The sequence below is a fragment of the Ascaphus truei genome, unplaced genomic scaffold, assembly GCF_040206685.1.
Source record: "Ascaphus truei isolate aAscTru1 unplaced genomic scaffold, aAscTru1.hap1 HAP1_SCAFFOLD_334, whole genome shotgun sequence".
Taxonomy (NCBI): Eukaryota; Metazoa; Chordata; class Amphibia; order Anura; family Ascaphidae; genus Ascaphus; species Ascaphus truei.
Window position 1 is genome coordinate 101,357 of NW_027456333.1, and position 26,252 is coordinate 127,608.

At 50.9% G+C, this 26,252-nt stretch overlaps 2 protein-coding genes across 3 annotated transcripts in view; both read right to left on the reverse strand.

Moving 5' to 3' along the window:
- Positions 1-212: 212 nt before the first annotated feature.
- Positions 213-14,198, reverse strand: LOC142483532 (uncharacterized). Its single transcript, XM_075583547.1, has 2 exons — positions 13,960-14,198; positions 213-1,354 (listed from the first exon to the last, which is right to left on the reverse strand). The coding sequence occupies exons 1-2, from the start codon at positions 14,024-14,026 to the stop codon at positions 381-383; spliced, it is 1,041 nt and encodes a 346-aa protein (XP_075439662.1). The 5' UTR covers positions 14,027-14,198; the 3' UTR covers positions 213-380.
- Positions 213-26,252, reverse strand: part of LOC142483530 (uncharacterized) — a 202,883-nt gene continuing 176,843 nt past the window's right edge. For both annotated transcript variants that reach the window (XM_075583533.1, XM_075583538.1), the window contains exon 8: positions 213-338. In XM_075583533.1, the coding sequence (XP_075439648.1) occupies positions 313-338 (26 nt within the window). In that variant the 3' untranslated portion in view covers positions 213-312. The remainder of the gene's footprint in view (positions 339-26,252) is intronic.

Sequence of the window (26,252 nt, forward strand, 5' to 3'; positions counted from 1 at the left end):
GTATAATGTGTAAGATGTGTGTTTAGGTGCCTGTGTATATATAATGTGTATAGGTGCCTGTGTATGTATAATGTGTTAGATGTGTATAGGTGCCTGAGTATGTATAATGTGTAACACGTGTAAGAGGTGCCTGGTTAATGTGTATAGGTGCCTGTGTATATATAATGTGTAAGACACGCTGGGACTGCGGATCAGAACACAGGAGACATTAGAACATGTTACATGCTTTATTGATGCTCTATGTAGGGATGATCGGCAGCCGGGTTGGCGTGTGAGCCCGATACATCATGTATGTGACATTTATTGTTTAGATTATTCAGCCCGGACTACTCGGAAAGGTGTAAATCCGGGCGGTCTCTCGCGCTTCTCCATGTCCCGGTCTACTCAGGAAAAATCAATCCGGGGTGCGGCGGTCCCTCGCGCCTCTGTACGTCCCGGACTACTCGGAAAGGTGAGAATCCGGGCGGTCTCTCGCGCCTCTGTACGTCCCGGACTACTCGGAAAGGTGAGAATCCGGGCGGTCTCTCGCGCTTCTCCATGTCACGGTCTACTCGGAAAGGGGAGAATCCGGGCGGTCTCTCGCGCTTCTCCATGTCACGGTCTACTCGGAAAGGTGAGAATCCGGGCGGTCTCTCGCGCTTCTCCATGTCACGGTCTACTCGGAAAGGTGAGAATCCGGGCGGTCTCTCGCGCTTCTGTATGTCCCGGTCTACTCGGAGAGGTGTAAATCCCGGCGGTCTCTCGCGCTTCTCCATGTCTCGGTCTACTCGGAAAGGTGAGAATCCGGGCGGTCTCTCGCGCTTCTCTATGTCCCGGTCTACTCGGAAAGGTGAGAATCCGGGCGGTCTCTCGCGCTTCTGTATGTCCCGGACTACTCGGAAAGGTGAGAATCCGGGCGGTCTCTCGCGCTTCTCCATGTCACGGTCTACTCGGAAAGGTGAGAATCCGGGCGGTCTCTCACGCTTCTCCATGTCACGGTCTACTCGGAAAGGTGAGAATCCGGGCGGTCTCTCACGCTTCTGTACGTCACGGTCTACTCGGAAAGGTGAGAATCCGGGCGGTCTCTCGCGCTTCTCCATGTCACGGTCTACTCGGAAAGGTGAGAATCCGGGCGGTCTCTCGCGCTTCTCCATGTCACGGTCTACTCGGAAAGGTGAGAATCCGGGCGGTCTCTCGCGCTTCTCCATGTCACGGTCTACTCGGAAAGGTGAGAATCCGGGCGGTCTCTCGCGCTTCTGTATGTCCCGGACTACTCGGAAAGGTGAGAATCCGGGCGGTCTCTCGCGCTTCTGTACGTCCCGGACTACTCGGAAAGGTGATAATCCGGGTACCGGCGCCTCGCGCTTCTGTAATCCTGTAATCATAAAGAGACAGGGTTTGTACGGCACAATTTCCCTAACTTCCTGCAGTCAGCCCAGCCTGTGAGAGAGCGCTGAGAGAGCGCTGAGAGAGCGCAGGGACACATACAGAGACATCCTGCACACAGGGACACATACAGAGAGACATCCTGCACACAGGGACACATACAGAGACATCCTGCACACAGGGTCACTAATACAGAGACATCCTGCACACAGGGTCACTAATACAGAGAGATCCTGCACACAGGGTCACTAATACAGAGAGACATCCTGCACACAGGGTCACTAATACAGAGAGACATCCTGCACACAGGGTCACTAATACAGAGATACATCCTGCACACAGGGACACTAATACAGAGAGACATCCTGCACACAGGGTCACTAATACAGAGAGACATCCTGCACACAGGGTCACTAATACAGAGATACATCCTGCACACAGGGACACTAATACAGAGACATCCTGCACACAGGGACACTAATACAGAGACATCCTGCACACAGGGTCACTAATACAGAGAGACATCCTGCACACAGGGACACTAATACAGAGACATCCTGCACACAGGGTCACTAATACAGAGACATCCTGCACACAGGGTCACTAATACAGAGAGACATCCTGCACACAGGGACACTAATACAGAGACATCCTGCACACAGGGACACTAATACAGAGATACATCCTGCACACAGGGTTACTAATACAGAGAGACATCCTGCACACAGGGACTAATACAGAGAGACATCCTGCACACAGGGTCACTAATACAGAGACACATCCTGCACACAGGGTCACTAATACAGAGAGACATCCTGCACACAGGGTCACTAATACAGAGAGACATCCTGCACACAGGGTCACTAATACAGAGAGACATCCTGCACACAGGGTCACTAATACAGAGAGACATCCTGCACACAGGGTCACTAATACAGAGAGACATCCTGCACACAGGGTCACTAATACAGAGAGACATCCTGCACACAGGGACTAATACAGAGACACATCCTGCGCACAGGGTCACTAATACAGAGAGACATCCTGCACACAGGGTCACTAATACAGAGAGACATCCTGCACACAGGGTCACTAATACAGAGACACATCCTGCACACAGGGTCACTAATACAGAGACACATCCTGCACACAGGGTCACTGATACAGAGACACATCCTGCACACAGGGTCACTAATACAGAGAGACATCCTGCACACAGGGACACTAATACAGAGAGACATCCTGCACACAGGGTCACTAATACAGAGAGACATCCTGCACACAGGGTCACTAATACAGAGAGACATCCTGCATACAGGGACTAATACAGAGACACATCCTGCACACAGGGACACTAACACAGAGAGACATCCTGCACACAGGGTCACTAATACAGAGACACATCCTGCACACAGGGACACTAATACAGAGACACATCCTGCACACAGGGTCACTAATACAGAGACACATCCTGCACACAGGGTCACTAATACAGAGAGACATCCTGCACACAGGGTCACTAATACAGAGAGACATCCTGCACACAGGGTCACTAATACAGAGACACATCCTGCACACAGGGTCACTAATACAGAGACACATCCTGCACACAGGGTCACTAATACAGAGAGACATCCTGCACACAGGGACACTAATACAGAGAGACATCCTGCACACAGGGTCACTAATACAGAGAGACATCCTGCACACAGGGACCAATACAGATAGGGTGACCACTTGTACCGATTTTGCCGGGACAGTCCCGGTTTTTTCATTACTATCCCGGTTGCCTGCCTGTCCCGGAAATGTCCCGGGTTGTGGCCTTTGTCCCGGTACATAGATGTGATGTGGAGCGGGCGGCGGTGCGCTAGTCTGCTGCTGCGGCGGCGGTGCGCTAGTCTGCTGCTGCGGCGGCGGAGCTGCGCGAGGAGGGTGCGGGACTCAGCTGGTGAGGGGCGGCGGTGCGCTAGTCTGCGGCGGCGGAGCTGCGCGAGGAGGGTGCGGGACTCAGCTGGTGAGGGGCGGCGGTGCGCTAGTCTGCGGCGGCGGAGCTGCGCGAGGAGGGTGCGGGACTCAGCTGGTGAGGGGCGGCGGTGCGCTAGTCTGCGGCGGCGGAGCTGCGCGAGGAGGGTGCGGGACTCAGCTGGTGAGGGGCGGCGGTGCGCTAGTCTGCGGCGGCGGAGCTGCGCGAGGAGGGTGCGGGACTCAGCTGGTGAGGGGCGGCGGTGCGCTAGTCTGCGGCGGCGGAGCTGCGCGAGGAGGGTGCGGGACTCAGCTGGTGAGGGGCGGCGGTGCGCTAGTCTGCGGCGGCGAAGCTGCGCGAGGAGGGTGCGGGACTCAGCTGGTGAGGGGCGGCGGTGCGCTAGTCTGCGGCGGCGGCGGAGCTGCGCGAGGAGGGTGCGGGACTCAGCTGGTGAGGGGCGGCGGTGCGCTAGTCTGCGGCGGCGAAGCTGCGCGAGGAGGGTGCGGGACTCAGCTGGTGAGGGGCGGCGGTGCGCTAGTCTGCGGCGGCGGCGGAGCTGCGCGAGGAGGGTGCGGGACTCAGCTGGTGAGGGGCGGCGGTGCGCTAGTCTGCGGCGGCGGTGCGCTAGTCTGCGGCGGCGGAGCTGCGCGAGGAGGGTGCGGGACTCAGCTGGTGAGGGGCGGCGGTGCGCTAGTCTGCGGCGGCGGTGCGCTAGTCTGCGGCGGCGGTGCGCTAGTCTGCGGCGGCGGAGCTGCGCGAGGAGGGTGCGGGACTCAGCTGGTGAGGGGCGGCGGTGCGCTAGTCTGCGGCGGCGGAGCTGCGCGAGGAGGGTGCGGGACTCAGCTGGTGAGGGGCGGCGGTGCGCTAGTCTGCGGCGGCGGAGCTGCGCGAGGAGGGTGCGGGACTCAGCTGGTGAGGGGCGGCGGTGCGCTAGTCTGCGGCGGCGGAGCTGCGCGAGGAGGGTGCGGGACTCAGCTGGTGAGTTTTTTCACTTGTAGAATAGAATGCGGGGGGGTTGGGCTTTAGACATCCTTCAACCAATCCCCTGCGTGCCGGCCGGCGTTCTTCAAAGCCCCGCCCCGGCATACTCCTTCATAGTAGAATGCTAAAATGCACGGGATTGGGTGAGAATGCCGAGGGGCGGGGCAGAGTATGAGCAGAGCACACCACACTACACTACCAGGGAGTAACGGTGCAGGAGATTGGTGGCCATTTGAGGAGGATGGGAGCAGCTCAGCAAGACGGCAGGGGATTGGACAGATGCCGGGTGGGAGGGGCCGCAGTGATCCATGGGATGGCAGTGATATCACTGACCTGTGACAGTGACTGCCACGAGGAGCACAGGAGAAGGTGTGTCAGACAGTCTGGAGCTGCTCAGAGGCAAAGCTGCCGCTGCACGTGTGACACAGTCTGTACAATAAGTACTGTAAGTGTAAGTAGCAACATATATATTTATAATAATGCACAACCATATTTCTGCTTTCCCCTGCTATTTATTTAGCACATTTTTATATTATATAAACAAGCCCCAAGGTCAGGAATGACAATGAGGAATGTCCAATTAATGTCTTCATTTTTTATTTAATTTTAATTAATGTCAATAAATTATTTATATAATTTTCTGGGTGTGTGTCTCTGTCTGGGTGTGTGTCTCTGTCTGGGTGTGTGTGTGTGTGTGTGTGTCTCTCTCTCCCTCTCTCCCTCCCTGTCACCTCCCTCCCTCCCTCCCTCCCTCCCTGTCACCTCCCTCCCTCCCTCCCTGTCACCTCCCTCCCTCCCTCCCTCCCTGTCACCTCCCTCCCTGTCACCTCCCTCCCTGTCACCTCCCTCCCTGTCACCTCCCTTCCTGTCACCTCCCTCCCTGTCACCTCCCTTCCTGTCACCTCCCTTCCTGTCACCTCCCACCCTGTCACCTCTCTCCCTTTCACCCCTCTCCCTCCTTACCTGTCACCTCTCTCCCTCTCACTCTCCCTGTCACCTCCCTCCCTCCCTGTCACCTCCCTCCCTGTCACCTCTCTCCCTCCCTCCCTGTCACCTCCCTCCCTCCCTGTCACATCTCTCCCTCCCTCCCTGTCACCTCTTTCCCTCTCTGTCACCTTTCTCCCTCCCTGTCACCTCTCTCCCTCCCTCCCTCCCTCCCTCCCTGTCACCTGTCTCCCTCACTCCCTTTCACCTCTCTCCCTCCCTGTCACCTCTCTCCCTCCCTCCCTCCCTGTCACCTCTCTCCCTCCCTCCCTGTCACCTCCCTCCCTCCCTGTCACCTCCCTCCCTCCCTGTCACCTCCCTCCCTCCCTGTCACCTCTCTCCCTCCCTCCCTGTCACATCTCTCCCTTCCTCCCTCCCTGTCACCTCTCTCCCTCCCTCCCTGTCACCTCCCTCCCTCCCTGTCACCTCTCTCTGTCACCTCCCTCCCTGTCACCTCCCTCCTTCCCTGTCACCTCTCTCTTTCCCTTCCTCCCTCCCTGTCACCTCCCTCCCTCCCTCCCTGTCACCTCTCCCTCCCTCCCTCCCTGTCACCTCTCCCTCCCTCCCTCCCTGTCACCTCTCCCTCCCTCCCTGTCACCTCTCCCTCCCTCCCTGTCACCTCTCCCTCCCTCCCTCCCTCCCTCCCTCCCTCCCTGTCACCTCTCCCTCCCTCCCTCCCTGTCACCTCTCCCTCCCTCCCTCCCTGTCACCCCTCCCTCCCTCCCTGTCACCTCTCCCTCCCTCCCTGTCACCTCTCCCTCCCTGTCACCTCTCCCTCCCTCCCTGTCACCTCTCTCCCTCCCTGTCACCTCTCTCCCTCCCTCCCTCCCTGTCACATCTCTCCCTCCCTCCCTGTCACCTCTCTCCCTCCCTCCCTGTCACCTCTCTCCCTCCCTCCCTGTCACCTCTCTCCCTCCCTCCCTCCCTGTCACCTCCCTCCCTCCCTCCCTGTCACCTCTCTCCCTCCCTCCCTCCCTCCCTGTCACCTCTCTCCCTCCCTCCCTCCCTGTCACCTCTCTCCCTCCCTCCCTCCCTGTCACCTCTCTCCCTCCCTCCCTCCCTGTCACCTCTCTCCCTCCCTCCCTCCCTGTCACCTCTCTCCCTCCCTCCCTCCCTGTCACCTCCATCCCTTCCTCCTTGTCACCTCCCTGTCACCTCTCTCTTTCCCTCCCTCCCTCCCTGTCACCTCTCCCTCCCTCCCTGTCACCTCTCCCTCCCTCCCTGTCACCTCTCCCTCCCTGTCACCTCTCCCTCCCTCCCTCCCTCCCTGTCACCTCTCCCTCCCTCCCTCCCTGTCACCTCTCCCTCCCTCCCTCCCTGTCACCTCTCCCTCCCTCCCTGTCACCTCTCCCTCCCTCCCTCCCTCCCTGTCACCTCTCCCTCCCTCCCTCCCTGTCACCCCTCCCTCCCTCCCTGTCACCTCTCCCTCCCTCCCTGTCACCTCTCCCTCCCTCCCTCCCTGTCACCTCTCCCTCCCTCCCTGTCACCTCTCCCTCCCTCCCTGTCACCTCTCCCTCCCTCCCTGTCACCTCTCCCTGTCACCTCTCCCTCCCTCCCTCCCTGTCACCTCTCCCTCCCTCCCTCCCTGTCACCTCTCCCTCCCTCCCTCCCTGTCACCTCTCCCTCCCTCCCTCCCTGTCACCTCTCCCTCCCTCCCTCCCTGTCACCTCTCCCTCCCTCCCTCCCTGTCACCTCTCCCTCCCTCCCTGTCACCTCTCCCTCCCTCCCTCCCTGTCACCTCTCCCTCCCTCCCTCCCTCCCTGTCACCCCTCCCTCCCTGTCACCTCTCCCTCCCTCCCTGTCACCTCTCCCTCCCTCCCTTTGGGAGGGGGGTGGGGGGGCGCGCATGATTTCTGTTGGCGGCAGTGGTGGAGAAGGTAGAGAGAGAATGGGAAGAGATAGAATGAATAATACAGCATCAATGGTGACACTATTAGATAAATATCATTATAATCTTTTTTAGTAATGTTTTTTGTTGTATTAATAAATTTTTTTGTGTCCCGGTTTTTCATTTTCAAAATCTGGTCACCCTAAATACAGAGACATCCTGCACACAGGGACACTAATACAGAGAGACATCCTGCACACAGGGTCACTAATACAGAGACATCCTGCACACAGGGACACTAATACAGAGAGACATCCTGCACACAGGGACACTAATACAGAGAGACATCCTGCACACAGGGTCACTAATACAGAGACACATCCTGCACACAGGGTCACTAATACAGAGACACATCCTGCACACAGGGACACTAATACAGAGACATCCTGCACACAGGGACACATACAGAGAGACATCCTGCACACAGGGACACTAATACAGAGAGATATCCTGCACACAGGGTCACTAATACAGAGACATCCTGCACACAGGGTCACTAATACAGAGACACATCCTGCACACAGGGACACTAATACAGAGACACATCCTGCACACAGGGTCACTAATACAGAGACATCCTGCACACAGGGTCACTAATACAGAGAGACATCCTGCACACAGGGACACTAATACAGAGAGATATCCTGCACACAGGGTCACTAATACAGAGATACATCCTGCACACAGGGTCACTAATACAGAGAGACATCCTGCACACAGGGTCACTAATACAGAGAGACATCCTGCACACAGGGTAATTAATACAGAGAGACATCCTGCACACAGGGAAACTAATACAGAGACATCCTGCACACAGGGACACTAATACAGAGAGACATCCTGCACACAGGGTCACTAATACAGAGACATCCTGCACACAGGGACTAATACAGAGACATCCTGCACACAGGGTCACTAATACAGAGAGACATCCTGCACACAGGGTCACTGATACAGAGAGACATCCTGCACACAGGGACCAATACAGAGAGACATCCTGCACACAGGGTCACTAATACAGAGAGACATCCTGCACACAGGGACACTAATACAGAGACACATCCTGCACACAGGGACACTAATACAGAGACATCCTGCACACAGGGTCACTAATACAGAGAGACATCCTGCACACAGGGTCACTAATACAGAGAGACATCCTGCACACAGGGTCACTGATACAGAGAGATATCCTGCACACAGGGTCACTAATACAGAGAGACATCCTGCACACAGGGCCACTAATACAGAGAGACATCCTGCACACAGGGTCACTAATACAGAGAGACATCCTGCACACAGGGACCAATACAGAGAGACATCCTGCACACAGGGTCACTAATACAGAGAGACATTCTGCACACAGGGACACTAATACAGAGAGACATCCTGCACACAGGGTCACTAATACAGAGACACATCCTGCACACAGGGACACTAATACAGAGAGACATCCTGCACACGGGGTCACTAATACAGAGAGACATCCTGCACACAGGGTCACTAATACAGAGACATCCTGCACACAGGGACTAATACAGAGAGACATCCTGCACACAGCGTCACTAATACAGGGAGACATCCTGCACACAGGGTCACTAATACAGAGAGACATCCTGCATACAGGGTCACTAATACAGAGACACATCCTGCACACAGGGACACTAATACAGAGACATCCTGCACACAGGGACACTAATACAGAGATACATCCTGCACACAGGGTCACTAATACAGAGAGACATCCTGCATACAGGGTCACTAATACAGAGACACATCCTGCACACAGGGACACTAATACAGAGACATCCTGCACACAGGGACACTAATACAGAGATACATCCTGCACACAGGGACCAATACAGAGAGACATCCTGCACACAGGGTCACTAATACAGAGACATCCTGCACACAGGGACACTAATACAGAGAGACATCCTGCACACAGGGTCACTGATACAGAGAGACATCCTGCACACAGGGACTAATACAGAGGGACGTCCTGCACACAGGGTCACTAATACAGAGACATCCTGCACACAGGGTCACTAATACAGAGACACATCCTGCACACAGGGACCAATACAGAGACATCCTGCACACAGGGTCACTAATACAGAGAGACATCCTGCACACAGGGTGTAATACAGAGAGACATCCTGCACACAGGGACACTAATACAGAGAGACATCCTGCACACAGGGACACTAATACAGAGAGACATCCTGCACACAGGGTCACTAATACAGAGAGACATCCTGCACACAGGGTCACTAATACAGAGACATCCTGCACACAGGGACTAATACAGAGGGACATCCTGCACACAGGGTCACTAATTTATTTATTTATTTATTTATTTATTTATAAAATATTTTACCAGGAAGTAATACATTGAGAGTTACCTCTCGTTCTCACGTATGTCCTGGGCACAGAGTAAAACAAATAATACATGGTTACAAATACAGTTACATAAATGAACAAGGTATACATTTATATACAAGACATTGCATGCACAGTTAAAGAAAATATATATTATGAGCTTATGAAACAGTTACAGACCAGATTAAAGTGTGAGACAGCCTTAGATTTGAAAGAACTTAAGCTGGTGGTGGATATGAGAGTCTCTGGTAGGTTGTTCCAGTTTTGGGGTGCACAGAAGGAGAAGGAGGAACGTCCGGATACTTTGTTGAGTCTTGGGACCATGAATAGTCTTTTGGAGTCTGATCTCAGGTGATAGGTACTGCATGTGGTAGGGGTGAGGAGCTTGTTCAGGTAGCTGGGTAGCTTGCCCAGAAAGTATTTGAGGGTGAGACAGGAAAGGTGAACTTTGCGCCTAGACTCTAGTGATGACCAATCTAGTTCTTTGAGCATTTCGCAGTGATGTGTGTTGTAGTTGCATTGGAGAACAAAACGACAAATTGAATTGTAGAGGGTGTCAAGTTTGCTAAGGTGGGTTTGAGGAGCCGAGCCATATACTATGTCTCCATAGTCAATAATTGGCATTAGCATCTGCTGTGCAATACGCTTTCTGACCAGGAGACTTAGGGAGGATTTGTTCCTGTAAAGTACCCCTAGTTTGGCATAGGTCTTGGTTGTCAGGGTATCAATGTGCATCCCGAATGTTAAGTGGGAGTCAAACCATAAGCCCAGGTATTTAAAACTAGTGACAGGTGTTAGGGTGGTTTTAGCGTTGGTTCTAATCAGGAGCTCAGTCACTGGAAGCTTTACAAATTTAGTCTTGGTCCCAAATACCATTGTTACAGTCTTGTCAGTGTTTAAAAACAGTTTGTTTTGGGAAATCCAGTTTTCGAGTCTCAAAACGTCAGACTGAAGTATGTGTTGAAGGTCAGAGAGGTTAGGGCTGTGTGCATACAGGATTGTGTCATCTGCATACATGTGTATTGAGGCTTCCTTACAAGCTGTGGGAAGATCATTAATGAACACTGAGAAGAGTAGGGGCCCCAGAACAGAGCCTTGCGGGACACCACAGGTGATATCCAGGGGGTTGGAGTTAGAGCCTGAGATGGACACATGTTGGGATCTTCCTGATAGGTAGGACTGAAACCAGTTTAAAGCATGTTTCCCTATTCCAGAGCTCTGGAGTTTGTTAAGCAGGATAGCATGATCAACTGTGTCAAAAGCCTTTGCAAAATCTAGGAATACTGCACCAGTGAGTTGTCCCCGTTCCATTCCACACTGGATTTCATTGCAAACTTTTAGCAGGGTAGTTACGGTGGAGTGTTTGGGACGAAACCCAGACTGGAATTGGCTAGGGAAATTTGTCTTGGTGTAGAAATCGCTTAAATGGGAGTGGACACATTTTTCCATTACTTTGGATAGAATTGGGAGAAGTGAGATTGGCCTGTAGTTTGAGACAGTGTTTTTGTCCCCACTTTTGAAGATTGGGACAACTCTGGCAGTTTTCCAGGTCTTAGGGATATGGCCTGCAGACAGGATAGAGTTGACTATGGACGCAATTGGTTTGGCAATGGCTGGGGCACCAAGTCGTAGGAACCTAGATTGTAGTAAGTCGGGTCCACATTGGCTGCTTAGTTTTAGTTTGAGGAGCGCTTGTGTAATCTCCTCTTCAGATACTGGGCTAAATTGAAAATTGTGGGCAGTGTTGGGAGGGGGTGGGACTATAGGGGTACTCCCAAGATGAGATTCAGGTTTGGGGTTTGTGCTGCGTTTCGCTAATAGGTTAGTGGCACACCCCACAAAGTAATCATTGAATGCATTTGCAATGTCAGTGGGGTTTGTCAGAGTAATATCCCCCTTAGTGATATTACTTGGTTGTTGATGGTTAGGAGGCTGGAATATATTGTTGATAACCTTCCAGAAATTAGCTGGGTTTAATGTATTCTGGAGGAGATTGTCAGAGTAATATTGTGCTTTTGCATGCCTTGTTTGCCTTGTGCACACGTTCCGCAGGCATCTGTAGTGATTGAGATCCTTGGTAGTGCCAGTTACTTTGTAGCTTTTCCACAAGGCATCCCTGAACTGGTAGAGTGCTATAAGGTCAGGTGTAACCCATGGAAGGTGGGCCCCCCGTACCCTTATTTTGCGTAGTGGAGCATGGGTATCGCAGAGTTTTAAGAACTCGGATTGGAAATAGTCGAGCGCAGAGTCAGGGTCGGGAATTAAATCGATTCTGTGCCATGGGCAGTTGGTAAGGTCATCCAGAAACTGTTGTGGGTTAAAGTTTTTAAATGTTCTAGTGAGGAGAACTTTGGGGCTTGAATGGGGCGGTTTAATTTTCCTTACACAGTACACTATTGCATGGTCACTGAAAATGTCAGGAAGGATGCCAGAGGATTGGATTCTGCTGGGGTTTGAGGAGAGAATCCAGTCTAGCAAGGAATGGTTATGCGACTTCAGGTTTATTCGTGTGGGTTGGGAAATGAGTTGCGATAGGTTAAGTGACTTGAGTTGTATCTGGATTTTGTGGTTTTTAGGGTCAAGCCAATTGAAGTTGAAATCCCCAAGAACTAGCAGCTCACTCTTCTCATTCAGAGAGGAAATGGAGGCAAGAAATTGGGTGATATCAGTCAAGGATTGTAGAAGGGCTTTAGGGGGGCGGTAGATGCCAGCAAGCAAGATGGGCTTAGAAAAGGGGAGGCAGATTTTGCCAACTAGAGTTTCAAAAGAGGGTGGACTTGGTGGGCAATGTAGCAGTGTAAATTGTAAGGTGTCTGCAATATAAAATAACACCCCTCCTCCTCTCTTTGACCTATCTCTCCTAAAAATGGAGTATCCCTGAATGGCAATATTTGCATCAGGGGTTTTAGAGGATAGCCATGTTTCTGTAAGAACGATGGCTTTGGGTTTATGAATAAGGCACCATGCCCTTAGTTCATCCAGTTTGGGCAGCAAGCTCCGGATGTTTATATGGGCGACAGATAGCCCTTTTTGGAATTTAAAGGTGGAATTCTCAGGGGCATGGGACAGAGCTGAAATGGGAGGACCTGGGTTAGTTTCAATATCACCTGCTAGAGAGAGTAATAGTATGAGAAGAAATTTGGGTAGTTGTTTACAAGTTGTAAATTTGTGGTGTTTTCCATTAGAGTGAGCAGTGGTTGGTGTGCTGGTTTTTAGAGTTCTCCACCAACATTCAGAAGATAGTGCAAGGCTTTTGAGTAGTCCGGGGTGTATGGTGATGTTAGGTGCGGGCCAGGATGGAGGAGTTTGTAGTGGATAGAGGGAGTAACATCTCCATGAGGCCAGGAGAAAGAAAAAAGTTAGAAGACATAGCAGGTTCATGATGCCAGAGGTAGGCAGTGTTGCATGGAGCTGTTATGAGCAGAGTGAGTGTGTGCAGACTAAACAGCAGGGGTGAACCTGTACCTTGTCAAGTGTTTTGCTGCATTGCAATGCTAGGGTCAATTCAGGGTTTCAGTGTTTTGTGCAGTCAGTTTTGGGAGAGGCTGCAGTGAAAGAAGTTGTAAAGGGGTGGGGGGTTAAACTATGCAGGCTAACAAGCATGGGATCATAGTGTGATCTGAATAGCTTACCATTTGTTGTCTTGAGTTAAAGAGTTTGCAGAAAGAAGCAGTCCCCAGTCACTTCTAGTCAAACTGTAGTCTAACTGTATCACTTAAAAACCTCACTTTAAATGCCTCACTGCCTAATGCAGTTCTAATACAGAGAGACATCCTGCACACAGGGTCACTAATACAGAGATACATCCTGCACATAGGGACACTAATACAGAGAGACATCCTGCACACAGGGTCACTAATACAGAGAGACATCCTGCACACAGGGTCACTAATACAGAGAGACATCCTGCACACAGGGTCACTAATACAGAGAGACATCCTGCACACAGGGTCACTAATACAGAGAGACATCCTGTACACAGGATCACTAATACAGAGAGACATCCTGCACACAGGGTCACTAATACAGAGAGACATCCTGCACACAGGGTCACTAATACAGAGACATCCTGCACACAGGGACTAATACAGAGGGACATCCTGCACACAGGGTCACTAATACAGAGAGACATCCTGCACACAGGGTGTAATACAGAGAGACCTCCTGCACACAGGGACACTAATACAGAGAGACATCCTGCACACAGGGACACTGCAATGTGACCAGATCACTAGATCCCCTTGTGACTGATCTCACAGGCTTACAGCAGGAAACCCAACAGCTCACATCTCCCAGCTCCCGATACAGGAGACACTGTGTATAAGGAAGGATAGAGCCAGAAGTCCCAGCATAGGAGAGGTGTTATGTACGTGTATACCGGGACAGGATCACTTACCCTCACAGCTGGGTACCCAGGAGGATACAGCACAGAGAACAAGCAGCAGCAGGAAGAGGATTCTCATGGCTGGTCCGAGGCTCAGGAGATGCAGGGACACAGGCTCTGGGCTTTGTGTGTAGCTGTGATAAGCTGTGTGTCCCTCACAGGGTATTTATCCCACACATGGGACTCTCAGCATGTGATACTTCCCTAATGCTGGCAGAGGGACACGTCCCACGTTACTGTCTCTGTGCTAATATGTTTAATAAACTTATACCAATAGTTCCAGGTTACTGTCTCTGTGCTAATATGTTTAATAAACTTATACCAATAGTTCCAGGTTACTGTCTCTGTGCTAATATGTTTAATATACATATACCAATAGCCCCCCCCCCCCGTCCCTCTGGGAGATCTTGGCTAGGATACTGCTACGTGTTGTGCTGATTACCCGTGAGGGTGCAGGAAAGATGAGAATGAGAGGCCTGCAGTGTTGTGGGGGACAGGACAGACTTTTGGGGATTCCTCTGGTTCTTTCCTTTTAGTGACAGTGTCTCCAGACATAGGGGGCTTCAGCAGTGCCGCAGGCGGTCCCCCGCTATGACAGTCCTTACTCCCAATACCTCCCTCCACACAGACTGCCGCGGAGCCAGAAGTATAAGTGACGATGCTCTTTATTACAGCAGCCACTGCTGGTGTTGTTACGACGTATGCTCCAGTTGATAAGATTGATACCTGGCTTCTGGATGGTACTGTGTGAAACCCAGTGACTTGGAAAGGCGCTTAACAACTATAAATGTGGACAAAGAATATAAAAGTTCGTGAAACTGAAGAATTCTCTCAACCTTCCAGGGAATATGCACTGATTCCCTTACAACAGTTTAGGATCCAGGGCAGGAAGGGAGCAGCATCCTCAGGAACACCCAGAAAAAAATACAAAACTCATCATAGTGCAGTGTGAAAAATAAATGTAAGTCAAACTATGAAACTTGGCTCTTGTGGATAACCTACTTACAAAATGTAAGATTCAAAATTGCGGGTTTGTATTAAGGATGGATCTTTGGGCACCTCAGCTTGGGACCGCAGCATACAACAGCATACATCAATAGGGCTGGTGTCAGGCAGGATGGTGTTTTCACATCGGCAGCAGCTCCCAATCAGTCATATGCAATCATACAAAGATAAGGGAAACAATAGTGCTTTACCAGATAACACCAAATTTTATCATGGGAACGTGCAGGAAATGTACTCACAATGTATTACACGAGCACATTCACATCAGGGTATCTTTAGGCAGTAGATGAACGGCTCGGCAAATGAAAACAAGTCCTCCACTCCACTCACTAGCCCTCCACGAGGGTGCCCCCTCGTCCGGCGCCGGATGGATGGCGTCTGTCGTCACTTCCTGGCCTGGCGGTGACGACTTCCGGTAGGAGCGGGTAGACTGTCAGTTTTATATTATTACTTTATATTATGAATTTGTATTTTATTCATTTTAATATGCTTTTGTCTAACTCTGTGACTTCTGAACTCAGTACTCATGATTAACTCATGTCTCTTTCTCTCCACCCTCCACCAAGCATCTCTATCCAGTGACCCCCTACTAATTAAATTTTATTATTTATTTTTTTAATCTGTGTAGGCATTTTTACCCTTTTTTATGTTCTATTAAATAAACTTATTTATGTATTTTATGCGTCGTTTTTTGGACCACAGAGATATGTACCCATCTTGGGAGACTCTGTGTGTAATTATGTTAATTATTTTGAGTGTAATCATGTGTGATTGAATAATTAATTGCCTTAATTGAATAGGCTATTTAAATAACACCCAGTAGGGGACATAATCATTGCTCCTGAGGAAGCTGCGGTATGCAGTGAAACGCGTTGAGCCAAGCAAGTCCAGCCAGCTAGCAGAGCCCAGCTGTATTCACTGTCTGGTAGCTGTCTTTCTGCTGCACCCACGGAGGCTTAGCTGCGGTCCGGCGTTCCTCCTACCCTTCGATCTACCCGCTCCTACCGGAAGTCGTCACCGCCAGGCCAGGAAGTGACGACAGACGCCATCCATCCGGCGCCGGACGAGGGGGCACCCTCGTGGAGGGCTAGTGAGTGGAGTGGAGGACTTGTTTTCATCTGCCGAGCCGTTCATCTACTGCCTAAAGATACCCTGATGTGAAAGTGCTCATGTAATACATTGTGAGTACATTTCCTGCACGTTCCCATGATAAAATTTGGTGTTATCTGGTAAAGCACTATTGTTTCCCTTATCTTTGTATGATTGCATATGACTGATTGGGAGCTGCTGCCGATGTGAAAACACCATCCTGGCTGACACCAGCCCTATTGATGTATGCTGTTGTATGCTGCGGTCCCAAGCTGAGGTGCCCAAAGATCCATCCTTAATACAAACCCGCAATTTTGAATCTTACATTTTGTAAGTAGGTTATCCACAAGAGCCAAGTTTCATAGTTTGACTAACATTTATTTTTCACACTGCACTATGATTATTTTTGTATTTTTTTCTGGGTGTTCCTGAGGATACTGCTCCCTTCCTGCCCTGGATCCTAATTCTGGATGGTACTGGCCTGCGGGTAATGTTGAGGCCTCGCTGGATTAGCTGGTTGCCCTCACGATATGAGGGGCTGAGCACCTCTCCCTCCCAGCCGGGAGGAGACTTCTTCACATCCTCATCCCTTGAGGGAAGATGGAAGACTCCCCGAACTCCAGCCACTAAGGCTGAGTTCTCTCTATAATTTAGATACTTCCTTGCGGAGGCGCAGAGAGGGAGGGCCCAGTATCTGCACCACCATTGGCTATTCACAGATCCCTGTGTCACCTCCACTCCTGTCACTCAGGAAGTCAGCATGAGGTGGGGGAACCCCCCATAGGATAGCCTGTCACTGTCTGTATCTTTCTAGAACTTTGGTGACAGGGACGGTAGAAAGGTAGCTGGTCCAGCCATGGCTATACTCTCCCCTAGGTGGAACATCCCATGTCCTCACTGGGATCCAATGTGGGATCCATCCACCCACCTGGCTTCTGCAAACAAATACAGGTTACAGCAGATGTGCAGATAACCTTATACCGTACACAGACTACCAACCCTTATCATCCACTGATGACAGCGATGATAATTATATAACCATTCTTCCAACGGGAAGATACAAGAAAACCCTCACTTTATGTTCAGAGTCCGGCTTTTGATAAAGCACCTCTCCGGTGTGAAACGCGTCAGAGGACTTTTTACTGCTGCTGTTATGCGCAATCAATAAATTATTTTTTGTTTTTGACTCAAGCCTCCAGCCCTATTTTTGCTGTGATCAGTCTCCGTTCTACCCCTTCTCCTAGTGCCTAAGAAGGACGGGACCACCCGCTTCTGTGTGGACTACCGGCAGCTCAATGCGGGAACGGTGTCAGATGCCTACCCCATGCCCCGCATGGACGAGCTGTTAGATGAGCTCACAGGGGCAAAGTATCTGACAACCATGGATCTGAACAAGGGGTATTGGCAGATCCCGATGACCCAAGTGGTTAGGAAAAAGTCAGCATTCATTACCCCAAGTGGCCTCTATACATTTTTAGTGATGCCATTTGGGATGAAGAATGCCCCGGCTACCTTCCAACGCCTGGTCAATCGGTTACTGGAGGTTATGCAAAGCTTTGCACGGGTATACCTGGATGGCATCGCAGTGTTTAGCGGGACGTGGGACAGTCACCTAGTGCATGTAGCAGCTAGCCAGAATTAGGGAAGCAGGGCTCACACTGAAACCTACCAAGTGTTTGGTAGGAATGGCTGAGGTGTTGTACCTAGGGCACAGGGTGGGTGGAGGGCACCTAAAGCCTAAACCAGCTAAGGTTGAGGCTATAGTGCAGTGGCCAGTCCCCAAGACTAAGAAGCAGGATATGGCTTTTTTTTAGGCACCGCTGGGTACTATAGGAAGTTTGTTCCCCAGTACAGCGCCGTGGCCAAACCCTTTACAGATCTGACACAGAAGCGACTCCCGGTTCTGGTAGCCTGGTCTCCTGCCTGTGAAACCGCGTTTCAGGCACTGAAGACAGCGCATCCATCCTGGCTGCCCCATACTATTCAAAGAAGGTTTTGGTGCAGACCGATGCCTCCGATTATGGTATCGGTGCTGTACTCGGTTAAGTGGGGGAGGAGGGGGGAGGAGAGCATCCTGTGGTGTACCTGAGCAGGAATCTGCTGCCCAGGGAAGCGGCTTATGCCACCATTGAAAAGGAGTGTTTGGCTATTGTGTGGGCTTTACACAAACTTCAGCCCTATCTGTATGGCCGGACATTCACAGTGATCACGGATCACAGCCCCTTGAGTTGGCTACTATGGGTGTCTGGGGAAAATGCCAAGCTCCTTCGCTGGAGTCTTGCCCTGCAAGAATGTGACTTTTCCATTCAGGATAAGAAAGGCAGCGAGCACGGCAATGCGGATGGACTATCCCGCCAGGACAGTCCCAGTGACCCAACAGCCTCAAGAAGTGTCAGGTCAGTTAAACCGCCGGACCAGGCGCTTGTAATGATGCCTTCATCTTGAGGGGGAGGTGTGACGGTGAAGGGGTAACCAGGCTCACTAATAAAGGTTCAGCCCACTTGGCTACCCCTGATCCGTGTGTAGAAGTCCTAGAGAGTCAGCTCTTGGACCTAGATGTCAGAAATGAATTACTGTGACTGTGTGCAAATTTTGTAAAATTAAAGATTTTTCTGTGTTTTGCCTTTTCAGGGTGCTAGGACCAGGAGATTTCTAGGCTGTAAGTTTCAGGGTGGGTTTGCCAGAGAAAGTCTTCACAGAATGTGTCTATGTATCGGGGTTCCAGAGTTACAAGGTGCCCCAAAAGTTTGATCCGGGAATTGAGTGAGATTCTGGGATACAGCCAAGCACATTACTCCGCCAAACTCTGACTCTGAAAACGTTCTTGCGTCTCACCGCCAGGATCCCTGCTGCAGCATAATCCAGAAAAGGTAAAAGGGGCATGAAGGGGTTAATGTATATATGCAACCTATAGGGGATCCCTAGTATAAGGAAGGGTGCCCAGGTACATGCCCAGGTATCCTGAACCTTGTATAGGGGTTCAGGGGGTGCTCCAGCTATATGATAAAGCTCGTTTTTGTGTGTAAAAGGTTTAGTTATTTCTAGAATGTGGCAAGGATGAGGCTAGTGAGTGTAGCCAATATATCCCCTTACTCCAATATATCCCCTTACTCCAATATATCCCCTTACTCCAATATATCCCCTTACTCCAATATATCCCCTTACTCCAATATATCCCCTTACTCCAATATATACCCTCACTCCATCCCTGGCACCAGAGCGGGACGTACACATCTTTATCACACAAGATACAGGGACCAGTATATTGTATTAAAGTGTTATAATTAATAGGTATATGTGCTGATAACCTGTAAATGATCTGTGGGATTTCCAAGTCCTGGGTTCTGAGAGACCAGACGGATACCAAGCTTGGTGCCTCTGTGTCTCTGCAGAGTCCTGACATGAAAGCCTCAGGGAGGCCAAGGAGTTAGAACAGGAGGGTGCTGCAGTTCTGCTTGAGTACCCACATCCTGGGCTAACACAGGGCTAACCGGCCACCATTTGCCAGAACCCAGACTCTGTGGAGCCGGGACAGCGAGTGGGCTCAGTATGCAAAGAGGCAGAGGTGCCAGGTTGGCGCATGCCCCTTTGCAGAGTGAGAAAAGGTGCCCACCTGGCTTTACAATACCGGCAAATCGGTGATTGGCTGACAGGAGAATTCCCACGCTCTGATAGGCTGTAGAGGTTTGTGAATGGGACACTGAAACCCATAAGAAACCTTGCAGCCAATCAGGAGAGCAGATTCCAAGCGCCAAACCAACAGCGGCAAATTCAAAGATGCAATTTGTGATATGTTATATGGGACACAGATAGAGGAGACGTGTGATATGTTATATGGGACACAGATAGAGGAGACGTGTGATATGTTATATGGGACACAGATAGAGGAGACGTGTGATATGTTATATGGGACACAGATAGAGCAGACGTGTGATATGTTATATGGGACACAGATAGAGCAGACGTGTGATATGTTATTAGGGACACAGATAGTGGAGACGTGTGATATGTTATATGGGACACAGATAGAGGAGACGTGTGATATGTTATATGGGACACAGATAGAGCAGACGTGTGATATGTTATATGGGACACAGATAGAGCAGACGTGTGATATGTTATATGGGACACAGACTAGAGGAGACGTGTGATATGTTATATGGGGCACAGATAGAGGAGACGTGTGATATGTTATATGGGGCACAGATAGAGGAGACGTGTGATATGTTATATGGGACACAGATAGTGGAGACGTGTGATATGTTATATGGGACACAGATAGAGGAGACGTGTGATATGTTATATGGGACACAGATAGAGGAGACGTGTGATATGTTATATGGGACACAGATAGAGGAGACGTGTGATATGTTATATGGGACACAGATAGAGGAGACGTGTGATATGTTATAAGGGACACAGATAGAGGAGACGTGTGATATGTTATATGGGACACAGATAGAGGAGACGTGTGATATGTTATATGGGACACAGAGCAGACGTGTGATATGTTATAAGGGACACAGATAGAGGAGACGTGTGATATGTTATATGGGACACAGAGCAGACGTGTGATATGTTATATGGGACACAGAGCAGACGTGTGATATGTTATATGGGACACAGAGCAGACGTGTGATATGTTATATGGGACACAGAGCAGACGTGTGATATGTTATATGGGACACAGAGCAGACGTGTGATATGTTATATGGGACACAGAGCATACGTGTGATATGTTGTATGGGACACAGAGCAGACGTGTGATATGTTATATGGGACACAGAGCATACGTGTGATATGTTGTATGGGACACAGAGCAGACGTGTGATATGTTATATGGGACACAGAGCAGACGTGTGATATGTTATATGGGACACAGAGCAGACGTGTGATATGTTATATGGGACACAGAGCAGACGTGTGATATGTTATATGGGACACAGAGCAGACGTGTGATATGTTATATGGGACACAGAGCAGACGTGTGATATGTTATATGGGACACAGAGCATACGTGTGATATGTTATATGGGACACAGAGCAGACGTGTGATATGTTATATGGGACACAGAGCAGACGTGTGATATGTTATATGGGACACAGAGCAGACGTGTGATATGTTATATGGGACACAGAGCAGACGTGTGATATGTTATATGGGACACAGAGCAGACGTGTGATATGTTATATGGGACACAGAGCAGACGTGTGATATGTTATATGGGACACAGAGCAGACGTGTGATATGTTATATGGGACACAGAGCAGACGTGTGATATGTTATATGGGACACAGAGCAGACGTGTTATATGTTATATGGGACACAGGGCAGACGTGTTATATGTTATATGGGACACAGGGCAGACGTGTGATATGTTATATGGGACACAGAGCAGACGTGTGATATGTTATATGGGACACAGATAGAGGAGACGTGTGATATGTTATATGGGACACAGAGCAGACGTGTGATATGTTATATGGGACACAGAGCAGACGTGTGATATGTTATATGGGACACTGAGGAGACGTGTGATATGTTATATGGGACACAGAGCAGACGTGTGATATGTTATATGGGACACTGAGGAGACGTGTGATATGTTATATGGGACACAGAGCAGACGTGTGATATGTTATATGGGACACAGATAGAGGAGACGTGTGATATGTTATATGGGACACTGAGGAGACGTGTGATATGTTATATGGGACACAGAGCAGACGTGTGATATGTTATATGGGACACAGAGCAGACGTGTGATATGTTATATGGGACACAGAGCAGACGTGTGATATGTTATATGGGACACAGAGCAGACGTGTGATATGTTATATGGGACACAGAGCAGACGTGTTATATGTTATATGGGACACAGAGCAGACGTGTGATATGTTATATGGGACACAGAGCAGACGTGTTATATGTTATATGGGACACAGAGCAGACGTGTGATATGTTATATGGGACACAGAGCAGACGTGTGATATGTTATATGGGACACAGAGCAGACGTGTGATATGTTATATGGGACACAGAGCAGACGTGTGATATGTTATATGGGACACAGATAGAGGAGACGTGTGATATGTTATATGGAACACAGAGCAGACGTGTGATATGTTATATGGGACACAGAGCAGACGTGTGATATGTTATATGGGACACAGAGCAGACGTGTGATATGTTATATGGGACACAGAGCAGACGTGTGATATGTTATATGGGACACAGAGCAGACGTGTGATATGTTATATGGGACACAGAGCAGACGTGTTATATGTTATATGGGACACAGAGCAGACGTGTGATATGTTATATGGGACACAGCAGACGTGTGATATGTTATATGGGGCACAGAGCAGACGTGTGATATGTTATATGGGACACAGAGCAGACGTGTGATATGTTATATGGGACACAGAGCAGACGTGTGATATGTTATATGGGACACAGAGCAGACGTGTGATATGTTATATGGGACACAGAGCAGACGTGTGATATGTTATATGGGACACAGAGCAGACGTGTGATATGTTATATGGGACACAGAGCAGACGTGTGATATGTTATATGGGACACAGAGCAGACGTGTGATATGTTATATGGGACACAGAGCAGACGTGTGATATGTTATATGGGACACAGAGCAGACGTGTGATATGTTATATGGGACACAGAGCAGACGTGTGATATGTTATATGGGACACAGAGCAGACGTGTTATATGTTATATGGGACACAGAGCAGACGTGTGATATGTTATATGGGACACAGAGCAGACGTGTGATATGTTATATGGGGCACAGAGCAGACGTGTGATATGTTATATGGGACACAGAGCAGACGTGTGATATGTTATATGGGACACAGAGCAGACGTGTGATATGTTATATGGGACACAGAGCAGACGTGTGATATGTTATATGGGACACAGAGCAGACGTGTGATATGTTATATGGGACACAGAGCAGACGTGTGATATGTTATATGGGACACAGAGCAGACGTGTGATATGTTATATGGGACACAGAGCAGACGTGTGATATGTTATATGGGACACAGAGCAGACGTGTTATATGTTATATGGGACACAGAGCAGACGTGTGATATGTTATATTGGAAAACAAGGTTACAGCAGCTTCATTACCTTAGCAGCTATTCGATAAGGCAATGAAGGGGCGAAGGCATAATAGGGACAATTGCCTCCAATAAACATTGCAATACACAACGCACGCGCACGCACACACGCACACGCACACGCACACACGCACACTATTAATAAAAGTGGCATTGATTCAGTACCATAGCGGCTATCCTCTGCGGTAATGAATGATTGTTTATTGATATTTGTGTTTTGACTCTAGTGTAGACGGGGCCTGTATCTCGGGGAGCAGGGGGTCCCTGGACCTGAAACAAATGCGGTTCTGCTCCGGAGACCCCCTGCTCATCTATACTATGAACAACATTTTATTTCAAAATATTTTTTTTCCGGCGAGATTTGCGCAGAGAGAGTGGCGGATCTCTCTGCTGCCGGCTGATCTCGCCAGGGAGCCCTCCTCAGCAGGCAGGTCGTCTCGCCATGTTTGGAAATGTTGCTCTCGCAGGTATTCGGGCCTTCCTGCACACCGTCAGAGCTACTCCCCAAACACATGGCGAGTGCAAACCCTGCCAAAAGTGCTTATACGCCGCTTACTGCATAGACCCCAAGATCTGGTCTGCATGGACTTTTTGTGCATGGAGCCTGATTCAAAAAGCATCGGGAACGTGCTGGTGGTAACTGACCTCTATACGCGGAACGCCCAAGCGTTCCCTACCAAAGATCAGAAGACAATAACGGTGGCTAAAGGTACTGTGGGAGAAATACTTCATCCACTACGGTCTCCCAAAGTGGATGCACTCTGACCAAGGCAGAGGCTTTGAAAGGATGCTCATCAAGAAGCTACTTAAGTTGCTCAATATCCAAAAGTCTAGAGCCACTCCATACCACCCTGAGGGAGACGCTCTGCCAGAGAGGAAGGGAGATCCAGAAGCAGGAACAACGGAGCACCGCAGATCCAGAAACTCTGGGGCCGAGGCAAGATATGCAGTTACACAATAACTTATTGCTTGGCAGACATCATGGCGGTAAACAGTGCAACCTCTGACGCATTTTGCACTAAAAATAGCGCTTTATCAAAGAGTGTCTGCTAGTTAGGAGAGTTGTTACAGTTTAAATACATCCTCACAAGCGGATACAAACTAACACGCAGAAGCGCGATGTCTGTGGTAAAGTTGGGCTCAGGCTGAAGGTCTATGCAGCAACGCCAAGTGGTAAAGTAATACATTCACCTATATCAATACGTTTAAAAACAACTCCAAGGGACCATAAATCCCCCAGGAGGGATATATAGTAAGGGCCCGCGCTGCGGGGACTCCCGCTACCAGCGCCTCCTTACCTCCCCAGGAGAGATATATAGTAAGGACCCGCGCTGCGGGGACTCCCGCTACCAGCGCCTCCTTACCCCCCCAGGAGCGATATACAGTAAGGACCCGCGCTGCGGGGACTCCCGCTACCAGCGCCTCCTTACCTCCCCAGGAGGGATATATAGTAAGGACCCGCGCTGCGGGGACTCCCGCTACCAGCGCCTCCTTACCTCCCCGGGAGGGATATACAGTAAGGACCCGCGCTGCGGGGACTCCCGCTACCAGCGCCTCCTTACCTCCCCAGGAGGGATATATAGTAAGGACCCGCGCTGCGGGGACTCCCGCTACCAGCGCCTCCTTACCTCCCCAGGAGGGATATATAGTAAGGACCCGCGCTGCGGGGACTCCCGCTACCAGCGCCTCCTTACCTCCCCGGGAGTGATATATAGTAAGGACCCGCGCTGCGGGGACTCCCGCTACCAGCGCCTCCTTACCTCCCCAGGAGGGATATATAGTAAGGACCCGCGCTGCGGGGACTCCCGCTACCAGCGCCTCCTTACCTCCCCGGGAGGGATATACAGTAAGGACCCGCGCTGCGGGGACTCCCACTACCAGCGCCTCCTTACCTCCCCAGGAGGGATATACAGTAAGGACCCGCGCTGCGGGGACTCCCGCTACCAGCGCCTCCTTACCTCCCCAGGAGGGATATACAGTAAGGACCCGCGCTGCGGGGACTCCCGCTACCAGCGCCTCCTTACCTCCCCAGGAGGGATATATAGTAAGGACCCGCGCTGCGGGGACTCCCACTACCAGCGCCTCCTTACCTCCCCAGGAGGGATATACAGTAAGGACCCGCGCTGCGGGGACTCCCGCTACCAGCGCCTCCTTACCTCCCCAGGAGGGATATATAGTAAGGACCCGCGCTGCGGGGACTCCCACTACCAGCGCCTCCTTACCTCCCCAGGAGGGATATACAGTAAGGACCCGCGCTGCGGGGACTCCCGCTACCAGCGCCTCCTTACCTCCCCGGGAGGGATATATAGTAAGGACCCGCGCTGCGGGGACTCCCGCTGCCAGCGCCTCCTTACCTCCCCAGGAGGGATATACAGTAAGGACCCGCGCTGCGGGGACTCCCGCTACCAGCGCCTCCTTACCTCCCCAGGAGTGATATACAGTAAGGACCCGCGCTGCGGGGACTCCCGCTACCAGCGCCTCCTTACCTCCCCAGGAGGGATATATAGTAAGGACCCGCGCTGCGGGGACTCCCGCTACCAGCGCCTCCTTACCTCCCCAGGAGAGATATATAGTAAGGACCCGCGCTGCGGGGACTCCCGCTACCAGCGCCTCCTTACCTCCCCGGGAGGGATATATAGTAAGGACCCGCGCTGCGGGGACTCCCGCTGCCAGCGCCTCCTTACCTCCCCAGGAGGGATATATAGTAAGGACCCGCGCTGCGGGGACTCCCGCTACCAGCGCCTCCTTACCTCCCCAGGAGGGATATACAGTAAGGACCCGCGCTGCGGGGACTCCCGCTACCAGCGCCTCCTTACCTCCCCGGGAGGGATATACAGTAAGGACCCGCGCTGCGGGGACTCCCGCTACCAGCGCCTCCTTACCTCCCCGGGAGAGATATACAGTAAGGACCCGCGCTGCGGGGACTCCCGCTACCAGCGCCTCCTTACCTCCCCGGGAGAGATATATAGTAAGGACCCGCGCTGCGGGGACTCCCGCTACCAGCGCCTCCTTACCTCCCCAGGAGGGATATATAGTAAGGACCCGCGCTGCGGGGACTCCCGCTACCA

Bases quoted from the DNA above. Each gene is read 5' to 3' on its own strand.
- LOC142483532 (XM_075583547.1), bottom strand. From the start codon at position 14,026: ATGAGAATCCTCTTCCTGCTGCTGCTTGTTCTCTGTGCTGTATCCTCC. The intron at 1,355-13,959 runs GTAAGTGATCCT...TTATGATTACAG, and splicing joins CTGGGTACCCAGCTGTGAGG to GATTACAGAAGCGCGAGGCG.